This window comes from Marmota flaviventris, chromosome 17 (genome assembly GCF_047511675.1).
Source record: "Marmota flaviventris isolate mMarFla1 chromosome 17, mMarFla1.hap1, whole genome shotgun sequence".
NCBI lineage: Eukaryota > Metazoa > Chordata > Mammalia > Rodentia > Sciuridae > Marmota > Marmota flaviventris.
The window spans coordinates 67839057-67853877 of NC_092514.1; the positions used below are offsets into that span (position 1 = coordinate 67839057).

A 14821-nucleotide genomic window follows, 5' to 3' on the forward strand; every position below is an offset into this window, starting at 1 on the left:
GTTTCTTAACAGTCTTGCTGAGCTGTCTATGTTCTTTTCAAGTTGAAATACTTTATCTTCATTGTCTGATGTTCTATCTTCTAAGTGTTCTACTCTGCTGGTAGTATTCTCAATTAAGTTTTTAAGTTGGTTTATTGCTTCCTGCATTTCTAGGATTTCTGTTTGTTTGTTTTTTATAACCTCTATCTCCCTGTATAGTTGATCTTTTGCTTCTTGGATTTGTTTATGTAATTCATTGTTTAAGTGATCTTTCATTGTCTGATTTTGCTGTCTGATGTCTTCCTTGAGACTCCAGATCATCTGAAGCATGTATATCCTGAATTCTTTATCTGACATTCCATCTGCTTCAGCTATTACCCCTTCTAACGTTGAGTTGAACTGCATTGCTTGTGGTCCTTTCTTTCCTTGTCTCTTCATACTGTTCGCGTTCCTTTCTACTTGGTGAAACTGTTTTGCTATTGAATTTTCCCCCTATATATTTATATTGGTCTTGTATAGTTGCAAAGTCTCCCTCGCAGGCGCGGGTGGCGGCTCTGCCCCTCCTCCAATTGGGGCAATGTGCCTACCACGCCGGCAGGCCGCTGGGCCTGCTCTGCCGGTCGGTAGCAGGTCCGCCTACCTTGCAGGCGCGGGCGGCGGCTCTGTCCCTCTGCGGGCCGCTAGGCTTGTTCTGTCGGTGGTCGCAGTTCTGCCTACTTTGCAGGCGCAGGCAGCGGCACTGCCCCTCTGCAGGCCTCTGGGGCTGTTCTGCCAGTGGGTCCCAGGTCTGCCTACCTTGCAGGCGTGGGGTGGGGGCGGCTCTACCCTTCCTCAGGCCACTGGGCCTGTTCTGTCTGTCAGTTGCAGGTCTGGCCTGTTCTGATGGTGGTCACAGTTCCGTCTACCTTGCAGGCGCGGGGGGAGGGGGCGGCTCTGCCTCTCAGCAGGCCGCTGCTCCTCTTCTGCCGGTGGGTCGCAGGCCCGCCTACCTTGCAGGACTGACTGGAAGCTCTGCCCCTCCGCGGGCCACTGGGCCTTTTCTGTCGGTGGTCACAGTTCCGCCTACCTGGCAGGCGCGGGGGGTGGGGGGCGGCTCTGCCCCTCAGCAGGCAGCTGGGCCTGCTCTGTGGGTGGGGTGGTCACAGTTCCGTCTACCTTGCCGGCGCAGGGGGAGGGGACGGCTCTGCCTCTCAGCAGGCCGATGCTCCTCTTCTTCCGGTGGGTCTCAGGCCCCCATAGATAGGTTTTTAAATCTAATTTTAAAATATCCTAATTAAAAAATATCAGGGAAAAGTGAATACTATGTTTTGATAACCTAAATAAAAGTTTTTAATATTTTTAGATATGCTAATGGTGTTGTTATACCTTTTAAAAATAATTTAATAATTATTATTTATTATTAAATTATTAAATAATTTAAGAATTATTATTTAGTATTAAATTATTAAATAATTTAAGTAATTCTCTTTATCTTTTGAAGATACTAAATGAAATATTTATAAAAAAGAGGATAAGCTGCCTCATATTTCATTCAAAATAATTGAAGGGTAGGGAAAGGAAGTAGGTGAATGTGTTAGTTAAATATCAAGATGGCCTGATATTGTTAACTACTGAAACTCAGTGATGGATACAGCAGATTTGTAAATCATTTTATGTACATTTGCATAAATTTTCCATAATAGAGGATTTTTTAAAGTTTGAAAAATTTTGGATTGTCACAAATATGAAACTCTACTGAAGGTTTTATTAATCCAGAGAGTAACTCATAGAAAATAAAGCAAGAAGAAGAAAAGACTGGAAAATTGAATAAACAATTTTATAAATTAAAAAGGGAAGAAAGGAGGGGCTGGAGTTTCAGCTCAGCTGTAGAGTGTTTGCCTCGTATGTGTGAGGCACTGAGTTTGATTCTCAGCACCACATATAAATAAGTAAATAAAATAAAGGTCCTTCAACAACTAAAAAGTATTTTTTAAAAAGGGGGAAGAAAGGAAATGATGTCAGTAAATTAACAGTCTCTAGGAAAAGAGAGTAGAAGCAGATAAAGGAAAAAGATAATCTCAAAAATTAAAAGGCACAATTAAAATATATTCCAAATTAAAATACCCCAAACTCCAAAACTCCAACAAAATATTTAGGATCATTTTTAAGCCTGAAAACTATAAGAATATGATGCAGATTAGGATCACATATTTGCAAACTTTTTTTTTTTTTGCTCAATAATATGAATTATCTTTGCTATGGTTTGAATCTTGAATGTCCCCAAAGGTCCATAGGTTAAAGGCTTGATGCCTAGGGTGGTGCCACTGGGAGGAGGTGGGACCTTTAAGAGGTGGGGTGGTTAGTGGGAGTCTTTGTGTCCTTTGGGGCTTGTCTTCCTAAGGAGATTGTGGAACCTCAGCTCCCTTCTTGCTTTCTTTGCCCTGGCTTGTGAGGTGAGCAGTTTTGCTCTGTCACACATTGCCACCATGACGCGCTGCCTTGACACAGGCACAAAGCAATGGGGCCAAGTGATCATGCATTGAACTTCCAAAGAGATGAGCTAAATAAATCTCTTCTCTTCAAAGGTGATTCTCTCAGGTATTTATTATAATGATAGCTGTTGAATAACTAACACATGATCTTTCCGTTACTGTGAAAAATACCTAGGAAAATAAAATTAAAAGGAAGACAAGTTTATTTTGGCTCAGTTTCAGAAGTTTCAGTCCATGATCAGTTGGCTCTGTTGCTTTGGGGCCTGAGGCAGGGTGGAACCTCATGGATCACATGGCAGCATGTGATAGAGAAAAGCTGATCACTTCAAGCTGGCTGGGAAGGAAGAAGACAGGAGAGGCCAGCATCCCAATATCCCATCCAAGGGCATGCCTCCAATGACCAAACTTTCTTCCACTAGGTCACACCACTCAATAGCATTATAGGTTGGGGACCAAGCCTTCAGGGACCATTAGGGGACATTCAAGATCCAAACTATAGCAGCAGATTAGGACACAATCTCCACTGAATCAGAAACCAATAGATTTGAGGGGATGATTTCCAAGATCAGTTTATAAGCACAACTTCACACAACATTTATACTCATGGCTCTGAGGCTTACGATAATGCTCACCAAATCTGTTGCTGCCCTGTTGGATCTATGCCTGTAGAGGGTTCATCCAGAAGCAAGATGGGTGAATTTCCCAGGATGCTCAGCACAAAACATAGCTGCAATGCAGAGAAACACCCCTGTTTGGCTTCATGCCATGCAAGCCCTGAGAAGAACATCAAATATCACATGTACCTTTTTGGTGGTTCCTGATGCTAATTTCTGCACTGGAACATTTAGCTGCTCATACAGGTTGAAAGCATTCACTAGACTGATAGAAAACAGGATAAGCATATGAGGTCAAGCAAGAATTTCTGGAAAATGCAAGCCTATAATCCTAACAGAACTGAAGGAACTCATGGAAACACTATTCTCAAAATGCTAAGTCATGCCCCAAACTCAAAGTCATGATAAAGATAAAACCTCTTCATTTTGGAACATAATATTTTTCACCTTATAAAAAAAGTTTTAAAGAAAAACTAGAATTCTAGAAATCTGAATGAGAAACTGAAAATGGATGTTTATTCAGTTTCCAGTTTTTTATTAGAAAGACTGAAATGAATGGTTATGCATGATTTCATTAACTTATTCCTTGGCAATAATTTATATAATCATTTTTAAAAATTTCCTCTTTCAGGGATGCAGGAAACCACGTCTTGTCCTTCATCCCTGTTCTACCACCAATGCTCTGAAAAGGTGTAAATGCCTTCTCACTCTCCACTCTTTATTGGTGAGTTCATCATCAATGATACAGCTTCCCTGCCTCTTGGCAAAAAGGAATCGCAGGACCTCTCTGTACCGTGAAATGACAATGGCAGCGTCCTCTTTCTGCAGCCCTTTCACAGTGGCATACACCTCCAGGTGTTCCTTAATTGTCAGGGTGGGCCACAGCACATTCTCCTGAGGACAGTACCCCAGGAACTTGACCATGCCATCTCCCTGCTGACCCAGAAATGACTTGCATTCCCCAACTCTCAGTTCCACCTACAAAGGTAAAACAGTTTTTAAAACATGTAGCCTTTTCTCCAGTGGTACAAGTAATCAAAAAACTGACACATAGCTAAAAAATGCCTAAACTGTCAGATCATCAAAGGAATACCCTAGAAATTGCTTCATATTTATTATAGAAAGCATGTACTCTATTGATATAAAATTACATTCTGACATGTAGGGAGCTGGGAGACATAATAAGCCTCAGGGGTTTCCAAGATATTGTGATGAAGAAAAGGTACTTGGTTTCTGGGGACATCCCAACTTCTTTTATAAACCTTTAAATGCCTGGAGAAAGTAATAAAAGAGGGAAAATAAAAATATCCAAAATATAAAAAACTATAGACTTACAATGATATAACCTATATTGATCATGAAATTTCTGTGCTGGGATTGGAAGGCATTTCTTTGCTTCTCAGTACCTGTCCTGCTGTTGGCTTTGTGATCCCAGCTATCATCCTAATAGAAGAACTTTTACCAGCACCATTGGGTCCTAGCAATCCCAAAACTTCACCTGCAAAAAAGAATCAGTTTATTAATAGTGGAAGTGAATTCACAGTTTACATAAACCTGTTTCTTCAATGTAATCACATCTGTGCAGCTGACAGTATCATTTTATAATTTGTAATATATATGTAATCCATGTTGCCAAAACATTAATTCTTATGATTATATAAAATATTAGCAAAAAGTTTATAAAGTTGATGTCAATACATTTATCTTCATTCACTGAGACTTCCTATTTCCGTTAAAAATGTACCCAAATTGTTTTCTATAGTAGTACAGACATAAATGATTCCTATACCTGGGAAGTCAGGGACACTTCATCCCAAATCCAATCACCCATGCCCAAACTACTATGACCATTCATCCAAGCAGATATAAATTGCCCCCTACTCAAATTCAGGAACAGTAGTAGCCAGCATGTGTATTCTCAAAATATAAATTAAACAATGACACAGGCCTGCTAAAAGTACTCCAATTGTAGTCCTTAACTTGGAATGAAATATGAATTTCTTTTTTTTCATATTTTTAAATTTTAAATTGATTTTTAAAAAATAAATGACAGCAGAGTGCATTAAAATTCTTATTACACATATACAGAACAAGTTTTCATATCTCTATTTGTATTAAAGTATGTTCAATTCATGTTTTCATACATGTACTTTGGATAATGATGTCCATCACATTCCACCATCCTTGTCAACCCCTGCCTCCTCCCTTCACCTCTCACCCCTCTGCTCTATCTAGAGTTCTTCTATCCCTCCCTACCCCACTATGAATCAGCCTCCTTGTAGCAGAGAAAACATTTGGCATCTGTTTTGGGGGGATTGGCTAACGTCACTTAGTATTATCTTCTCCAACGCCTCCATTTACCTGCAAATGCCATGGTTTTATTATCTTTTATTGCTGAGTAATATTCCATTGTGTATATATGCCACATTTTTTAATCCATTCATCTATTGAAGAACATCTAGGTTGGTTCCACAGTTTAGCTATTGTGAATTGTGCTGCTATAAACATTGATGTGGCTGTGTCCCTATAGTATGCTGTTTTTAAGTCCTTTGTGTATAGATCAAGGAGAGTGATAGCTGAGTCAAATGGTGTTTCTACTCCCAGATTTCCAAGGAATCTCCATACTGCTTTCCATATTGGCTGCACCAATTTGCAGTCCCACCAGCAATGTTTAGTGTACCTTTTTCCCCACATCCTCGCCAACACTTATTGTTGTTTGTCTTCATAATAACTGCCATTCTGACTGGAATGAGATGATATCTTAGCTCTTGGATAGGCAGAATTAATATTATAAAAATAACCATACTATCAAAAGCACAAAAGTATCTATAGAAATAGAAAAAGCAATCATGAAATTCATTTGGAAATATTGAGACCCAGAATAGAGACCCAGAATAGCTAAAGCAATCCTTAAGAGGAAGAGTGAAGTAGGTGGCATCCCTATATCAGACCTTAAACTATACTACAAGCAATAGTAACAAAGACAGCATGGTATTGGCACCCACCAAAACAGACTGGTAGACCAACGGTACAGAATAGAGGACACAGAGACGATCCCACAAAATTACAATTATCTTATATTAGACAAAGGTGCCAAAAACATGCACTGGAGAAAAGATAGCCTCTTCAACAAATGGTGCTGGGAAAACTGGAAATCCAGATGCAACAAAATGAAATTAAACCCCTATCTCTCACCAGACACAAAACTCAGCTCAAAGTGGATCAAAGACCTAGGAATTAAACCAGAGATTCTGAGTCTAATAGAAGAAAAAGTAGGCCCTAATCTTCATCATGTGGGATTAGGCCCCGATTTCCTCAATAAGACTCCTATAGTGCAAGAATTAAAATCAAGAATCAATAAATGGGATGGATTCAAACTAAAAAGTTTCTTCTCAGCAAAAGAAACCATCTGTGAGGTGAATAGAGAGCCTACATCTTGGGAGCAAATCTTTACCCCTTACACATCAGATAGAGCACTAATCTCTAGGGTATATAAAGAACTCAAAAAGCTAAGCACCAAAAAAAAAAATAATAATCCAATCAACAAATGGGCCAAGGACCTGAACAAACACTTCTCAGAAGAGGATATACAATCAATCAACAAATATATGAAAAAGTGTTCATCATCTCTAGGAATTAGAGAAATGCAAATAAAAAATATTCTGTTTTTAAAAGCTTATCCCACCCAGCCCCACGCATCGTTTGATTTCCTCCCTTCTATTCTCAGATGCACCCACTGGCCTCTCTGAGACACAAATGCTCCTGATGTGTTGATATGAATCCCTGCCCTTGAAGTTTCCTCTACCTGGGTGCTCTGATCTTTTAATGCTCACATGGACTCACACCTTCTTATCACCAGATCTGGCTTTACTGTCACTGCCCTAATATGTCTTCCCTGACCTTAACCAAACACTGTTCCACATCATTCATGTCATTTAAAATATTTCAGTTTTCCACATTAACTTACTTGATATCTGATAATTTTCTTTGTAAGTTATTTTATTTATGGATTCTTTGTAGGATGTAAAACTTGCTAGGCTAGAATATTTGCCTATTTTCTCCATAATTATTTTTCCAGATCCTAAAATAATCCCTGGGAAACTTAAAAAGTATGTCAGATAAATGAGTGAATGAAGGCCTTTGCAAATTAAACAATGCTGACAGCATAGATGCTCAGTGGATATTTCTAAATACAAGTGTCATTTAAAAATGTGGTTATCACAGACCTTTTTTCACACAGAAAGATATATTTCTTGCTGCTATTTTCTTCTTCCTCTTTGAAAAGCAACTTTTCCTCTGGCCTGCATACTCTTTGTGTAGACAGCTGGCAATTATGACTGGATTCTAGAAAAGATAACAGCATGATGTGTTGCTATGATCTCCCTGCTAGGACCTTTCATGACTTATGTCATAGACAACACCATATTTTGAAAGAGTAATCCATAAAGTTTGTTACAAATGTAATATGCATTCATTAACATGAATAGTGTCCTATTTCTAAATAGACTGAGAAAATATGAATGACCTTGCCAGAAGAGAGTGGCCAAGCTCATGGAAACATCACGACCTCCAACTCACAGAATGAAAGACTAACCCTTAATATCTTAATCTCCACTTAGTATTTTATAACAAATCTCACATTAATTATTCAACTCAAGAAGATTTGTTCAGTTTTAAAATGCAAGCACTAATTGTCAAAACTCATTTTCTCAAAAGAAGAATAAAATCATTATGTTTTGTGTTCTTTTATCTTCCAAAGAAGTGTCTGCATATTTAAGGATTAAAAACACACCAAACTCCAAACATTCAAAATGAAAACCAAGATATGGAACTCTAAGTTGGATACTTCTTGGGTATTTCCAGTAACATGCTTTATTTCTTGCTTTTCTACCTCATTTATGTTTGAAGTGGTCAGGGCACTTGATGCTCTCATTCTTTCTGCTTGAACATCTTCATCTTCATCTTCATCTACATGTATTTCTGGATTAAGTGGAACATTTTGAATTTGTGGGGAGATTCTGGAGAAAAATTGAAATGTTACATGTGGTTCTCCACTTGTCAAAGACATATCAAAAGTCAGTGTTTCAGCCAGATGTGGTGGTGCATGCCTGTAATTCCAGCAGTTCAGGAGGCTGAGGCAGGAGGATTGAGAATTCAAAGCCAACCTCAGCAACTCAACAAGGCCTTAAGCAACTCAGCAAGACCCTGTCTCTAAATAAAATATAAAAAGGACTGGAGATGTGACTCAGTGGTTAAGCACCCCTGAATTGAATCCCTGGTACCAAAAGAAAAAAAAAAGTCAGTGTCCCTGTAATTTTCCAAGTGTCCTTTCTTTTATTAGACTGGTGGTGATTATAACTGCCAGTGTTTCTTCTGCTTTGCTGAGAACTCCCGTCCCACTAGCCAGAATCCGTCTCTTCCAGTAAGTGGATTTGACCTTTCAAACTCATCAGCAAATACTGCTCCTTCCTCTTGACAATGCAACTCATTCTCATGCCTCTGCTTGCTCTCAGCCCATCTTCATCAGGCCCATTGTGTCAACATCTTTCACTGTTCAGACTTTCCAGAGCCCTCCACTTGTGAAATACTATGAACTACTTTGCTAAATCAATTCATCCTACCTAGTCTGTTCAAGAGTGCACACTCTTGGATGGGCTAATGGTGTGTTTGGGTGCTCGTCATATTTTTGAGAAACTAAAGTCTCCCTCAGCAGCTTAGAGGCCAAGTTCTCCCAGAACTCTGAATTCCTGGCAGTAAACCAGAAATCCATTGATCATAATGCCAAACATCATACTGCTTAGATTGTACACATAAATCCATAATCACAAGCTGACAGTACAGCCACCACCTAGGAATATTAAAGTATGATATCAAATATAAAATTAAAAATTTTACCAACCTGAAAACAGGATCTTTTCGTATTACTTTCTGTCCACATTTTAGTTCCATGCATCTTAGAATAAACACCAATAGCAAAGCCTGGACATAAGGCTAAGAGACAAGAAAAGAGTTTTATTTAACATCAGTTCAGAAATGTAACTTAAACATTCATGTGAAATTGGTGGTGTTTGTCAGGTAACATTGTTGTGAATTCTTATAAGTCAGTGGGGAAACCTAGTTATTCAGTCACAATCTGTCTCAGTGAACCTGCCTCCTTTGTTCTGCTCACAACCCACATTCAGTCTGTCAGTAAATTCTGCCTGCTTCATCCTCAAAATTATTCATAAGTCAACTACTTCTCACCCCTACTGTGTTATTCCTACCTGGGTCATTATTATTTGTCATCTGGATAATTACAACATGTTCCCACCTGGTCTCTCTCAGCTCCTCTTAACCTAAACATCCCTTCTCACCAGTCACCAGAGCTATTCTTCAATACGTAAGTCTGATTGTACCGCATTGCCTAAGACCCTTCAGACTCCTCCATCACTCAAAGTAGTGTTGGTGTCCTTAGAGTGGCCCAGACTGCTCTGTGTGGCCCCGTCTCCCAACTCTACACTTACTCCACTGCCTCTGTGACTATCTCTCCTATGACTCTGCCCCTCGCTTGCTCTGCCTAAACCACACTGGCCTCCCAGATGACCCAGGGACAAACAAAGGTCACTCCTGCCATCTCCTGGAATGTTCTTCTCCAAGCCTTTCCTGGCCACCCATCTAACACAGTACATATAATTTAATTAGATTACCACCTATCTACTTCACCCAAATATAAGGTCTCTGAGAACAGGGATGTCTATGTTTTTTTTACACCTAGAGAAGTCTGACACAGAGTATTTAAAAATAGTAGTTTTTCTCAGCCTGAAATTGCTAACATAATCATTTTTCTATTTCATTCTTGTTCAACTTTTGTCTTTTCATCTAATTTCAAAAGATTTAATTTATATTGTATCTGTATTTTTTTTACAAGCTTTCTTAAATACAGTGGAGGCAGTAAACAGGAGAAACAAAAATTAATTTTATGTTGAATTCTGGTCTTATACACTCTAGTCATGCATATAAGAAGTAATTCTAAGGTTTAAGTTTATATCCAAATGTAATTGATTTATCTAAGACTTTATTTGAAACACTTTCAGAGCCGGTATATCCTAGACAAGATCATATAGTTATAGTAAATGACAGCCATTCAAAAGAGTATGTGGTGAGGTAATAAGATCCTCTTACTATTAGGCACACTAGAAGATCAACAGCACTCAGGTGAAATTTGAATTCTTGAAATTCTTCATGGTATTCCTGTGCTCTCTGAAAAGGCCAAAAAAAGGGGTGGGGGCTAAGTGAAAATCATCTTCTTTATAATTTGTACTTAAATAATATGAAATTTCACAAGTTGACTTGACTGATTTCTTCATTAAGCTCAATTCCTCTATGTACATTAGAGACAAATTCTCAGCAGAAAAACAGGGAAGCCTCCTACTCAAGTCTCTATTTCTCAATGAGCAGGCAACCTCCTCTCCTCTAATTAAAACATAACAAAACAAAAAAAACAACTCTGGGTTTAAAAACCAAAACATTTGCTGAAATTCCACTGAAGTCATGGCAGAGAGAGGTGTAGGCAGCGTGCAAATAGTGTCCCACAAAAGCCTATTCACAGGGTCCCTTCTCCCTACATGGTGACCATTTCCCATCATAATAAATAGCACTATCATGTTATTCTTTCTTCATCAGTCAATTCATTCAGAGAGTAACTCATTCCTCCTAATATGTGATAGATCTAGATTAATGGATTTCCCATTGCTGATTTCTACTTGTATTTTAAAAGCAAAATGCTTTAAGCAAAGGGCTGAGTATACAGTCAAGAACTCCATACATCCCTCAGTTGATGTAGAAGTATTTTTGTTTTGATGCCTTTGCTTCCCTCTGTAGAACATGCTTACTCCCTGCCTCACTCCCTGACACATTAACTTTTAATTATCCTTTAGGAATGTATGGGAACATCAAGTCCCCATAAGAATTCTGACTTTCCAGAGCACATTGGCTGAACTTTGCATGTTCTCCCTTGGCCCTCTGCCCTTCTCCTTTGTAACCTTTAAGTTTGTTGTGTTCACTTTCTGGAAGTTGATCTTTGTCTCCTCTAAACTCTGTGAAAGGAAGGACTATGGGATCTTGTTCATCAGGTGTCCTAATGCTTAGCAGAATAGTGTTTGATACATGTTTTTGAATACCTAGATGGTAGGATGCATGAATTTATCCTCAGAGTGGATAATGAATACTCATTGACCCAGAGAGCTCTTTTAAATCTGATGTTAGATTTCAGTAGCATTTAATGGGGCATATATTTTTGCAAGGTGCATAGAAGAAGGCTTTTTTTTAATAGCTTTATGAGGATCAATTTTCACCATAATATTTACCCATTTTAAGCACACAATTCTAGGATGTTTGTAAGTTTACAAAGCTGTGGAGAATCATACTTCAAGTTTAGAACATTTTAGTCATCCCAGAGAAATACCTCATGGTCATTTTATATCACTTCCAATTCAAACTAATCCACTTTCTATCCTTGTAGATCTTGGAGAAGCACTTCCATAGGCTACATATACATTATCAAGGACACAGATGGTAAGACTTCTTACCTTTGACAGGAAGAGTAGAAATACTTCCAAAGTAGATGATGGAAGTAATACCATGCTGACAATGATCACAGTTATGTTGAAGTCACTGACTAAAATGATGTAAGGCATGACAGTCAAGACCTACAAGGAAAGTCCAAATATATTACATCAAACACACTCAGCCCATAGACACTTAAGAAATCATTAAGGCATAAAGGCTCTTATCACATATATCAGAATTTCACCATATGCAAACATACTTACATGCCATCACTGTGTCCACTTCCAGAGAAAGAAAGGAGGAGGAGCTTTTGTTAATGAGAATATACATGATTTTTTAACTTCCCAACAGAAAATTTTAATTTTATCTTTGTTAATATGTATTAATTGCGCATATTAATGTGTTCATTGTGACTTTCTTTTTCTTTTCCATCTTTTTTATTGGTCCTAGGGATTGAACCCAGGACCCAGGTCTCACTCATGCTAAGCATGTGCTTTACTACTGAGCTATACCCGCAGCCCCGGTGGTATTTGAACATATGAATATGGCATGTACTGCCTAATCAGGGGAACCCCTTACGTTTGGAACCTTTGAACTCCTCTCTTCTAGATATTAATAAAATACATAATAGATTGTTGTGAACTTTAGTCAACCTACTGAGCTGTGGAACACCATAAGTTATTCTGTTTTGGTCCCTGCTACCCAAACTGCCTTTATTTGCCTTCCCTTTTTTATCCTTTCCAACCTCCAGTAATCACTAATCTACATCCAAAGTAACTATTTTTTTAGCTCCTACATATGAGAGAGAACATAATGGCATTTTTTTGTGTGTGTGTGTGTCTGGATAATTTCACTCAGCATACTGCCCTCCAAGTTCATTCATTTTGCTGCAAAAAACAAAATTTCATTGTTTTGATTTTTGGGGTTTTTTTTTGCATCAGGAATTGAACCCAGGGGTGCTTGAACACTGAACCACCCTCTCATCCCTTTTTATTTTGAGACAGAGTCTCACTAATTTGCTTAGGGCCTTGCTAAATTGCTCAGGCTGGCTTTGAACTTGATATCCTCCTGCCTGAAACTCTCCAGCTGCTGGGATTATAGGCATTTGCCACCTCATCCACCTATAAAATAGTTTTGATTTGCATTCCCCTAATGGATGATGAGCTTTTCTCTCTCTTTCATTCCTTTTTCTTTCTTTCTTTCTTTCTTTCTTTCTTTCCTTCCTTCCTTCCTTCCTTTCTTTGGATTTTTGTTGTCTATTTGTATGCTTTAGAGAAGTATATGTTCATATCATTCGTCCATTTTTTATTGGATTACTTGTCATTTTGTTGTGGAATTTTTTGAGTTCCTTATATATTCTGGATATTAATCCAGGATTAATAAAAACATTAAAAAATGAAGAAACTTCTGCACCACAAAGGGAACAATCAACAAAGTGAGAAGATGTTTATAGAATGGGAGAAAATATTTGCCAACTATTAGTCTCACAAGAAAATTTCTAATAGATGAAGAGATTGAAGATTAAAGGAATATTTAAAATGACCAAATAGACTTCCTGACCCAGTATTCAATTCAACCAAAGATGTCAGGATAAAAAGAGGAATGAGCTTTTTAAAGCTAATGTAACAATAATAATGTGTAAATCCTGTATAAATTGAAAGTTACATGGGCAGTTATTTTAAAAATCCATCTTACCATTTTGCCTCTCACCTAGACTATCACAAAGCTTTGCCACTGTCCTGCCTAGTACATTTCGTCCCAATTCCAAGTAAGTGCTTTTTCTGAGATTGTGCATTTTCATAGCAATAGACTCATTTTCTTTTAGAATACTGGTAAATGGGAGAAGAGGATAAAAATAACTTTTTATTTTTCTGTTTTGAGGGTCAATTTATCAGCCAACAAGTATGTATTAAGCATTAAAACTTCTGCTAGATCTAGTAATGTACGATTTGAATAAAAATTCTAATTTCTAGGTTCACTGAATATTACATTAATGCCAGGAATGAATAAAACCTGAATTACTTACTTTAATCCTTACAATAACTCTATAATGTACTAACTGTTATCTTCTATTTATAAATGAGAAATCTAGGGTTCAGAGATGTTAGAGATAGTCAGACACTAAGAGATGGTAGGATTCAAAACCACACAGCAAATACAAGATTGGAGTTCAAAACTCTAGGTGTAAATTTGTAAGTTTTAATGTCTTAGACTTATGTTGAAGTTTTCATTTAGAAACAAGTGAGACTAGGATGAGTTTTTGTTTTAGTGTTGCCAGGAAGCCCTATATTGTGAAGTATCTATGCATTCAATAGTGTATTTTATATTTCAGGACTTCTATTAAGTATTTCATGAACTCTCTAGAAAGGGTTGTAACTAAATTATTTAGGAACATCACTAACTTGATACCATGAGTTACCTTTGCCCTCCTTTCGACAGTGCAATTTTAAAGTGCAGGTTTAAGTACCCCTTATCTGAAATTCTTGGGACCAGAAATGTTTGGGTTTGGAGCATTTTGGATTTTGAGATTTAACTTCTATTGTTAAGACAAGTTACTTAAGACAAAGGTGACTATGTGGGATATTACATTGGCAGTTCAGAAATAAATATATCTCTAGTATGTATGTATAATAATGTATGTGCACTTACAACATAGAAGCAAAATGACCAGAGGCCACTGTTTTTTCTCCTCTTACGAAAAATAAATGATATCACATATGTCAGGAAGATAAGAGAAGCTGAATAACCAAGTGATACAACAACCTGAAGAAATACAAAAAAATTTCAGGATCAAAAAATGAAATATTATCTGAAGAAATAAAATCACATTACAAATATTTTAAAGATATTTTGTTGCACATGAACTTTGCAAGCATTTTTTTGGTTTATGGTAAAATAAAGATGAAATTACCATCATTATAGAAAACTTAATGTTAAAATTCATTATTAATTACCTTAAAAATCTATGTAATATGTTACTTACCATAGCAAATATACCTTGACTTGTAACAGAAATGCCCATTTTGTTTGTTATGCAGATGATTAAATACATTAAAAGGAGAATTAAACTGAAGAGGTTAACATCCACCACTGCCTGTCCACACCAGTAAGCAGAGGGGTAGAGGCCTGAAATCCATAGCTGAGAACTAGCTTTCTTCTGATGAGAGAACACAGAATATATATATAGGTTCAAGTAAAATGCAAATAAAA

General features: G+C 37.5%; 1 protein-coding gene across 2 annotated transcripts in view; it reads right to left on the minus strand.

The window, feature by feature from the left end:
* Positions 1-14821, minus strand: part of LOC114081403 (ATP-binding cassette sub-family A member 6-like) — a 60084-nt gene that overhangs the window by 10005 nt on the left and 35258 nt on the right. For both annotated transcript variants that reach the window (XM_071604013.1, XM_071604012.1), the window contains exons 25-35: positions 14595-14768; positions 14261-14374; positions 11632-11751; positions 10226-10303; positions 8964-9055; positions 7956-8082; positions 7291-7408; positions 4471-4562; positions 3858-4042; positions 3254-3329; positions 3083-3177 (exon numbers count right to left, since the gene is read on the minus strand). In XM_071604013.1, coding sequence (XP_071460114.1) covers positions 3083-3177; positions 3254-3329; positions 3858-4042; positions 4471-4562; positions 7291-7408; positions 7956-8082; positions 8964-9055; positions 10226-10303; positions 11632-11751; positions 14261-14374; positions 14595-14768 — 1271 coding nt within the window. The remainder of the gene's footprint in view (positions 1-3082; positions 3178-3253; positions 3330-3857; positions 4043-4470; positions 4563-7290; positions 7409-7955; positions 8083-8963; positions 9056-10225; positions 10304-11631; positions 11752-14260; positions 14375-14594; positions 14769-14821) is intronic.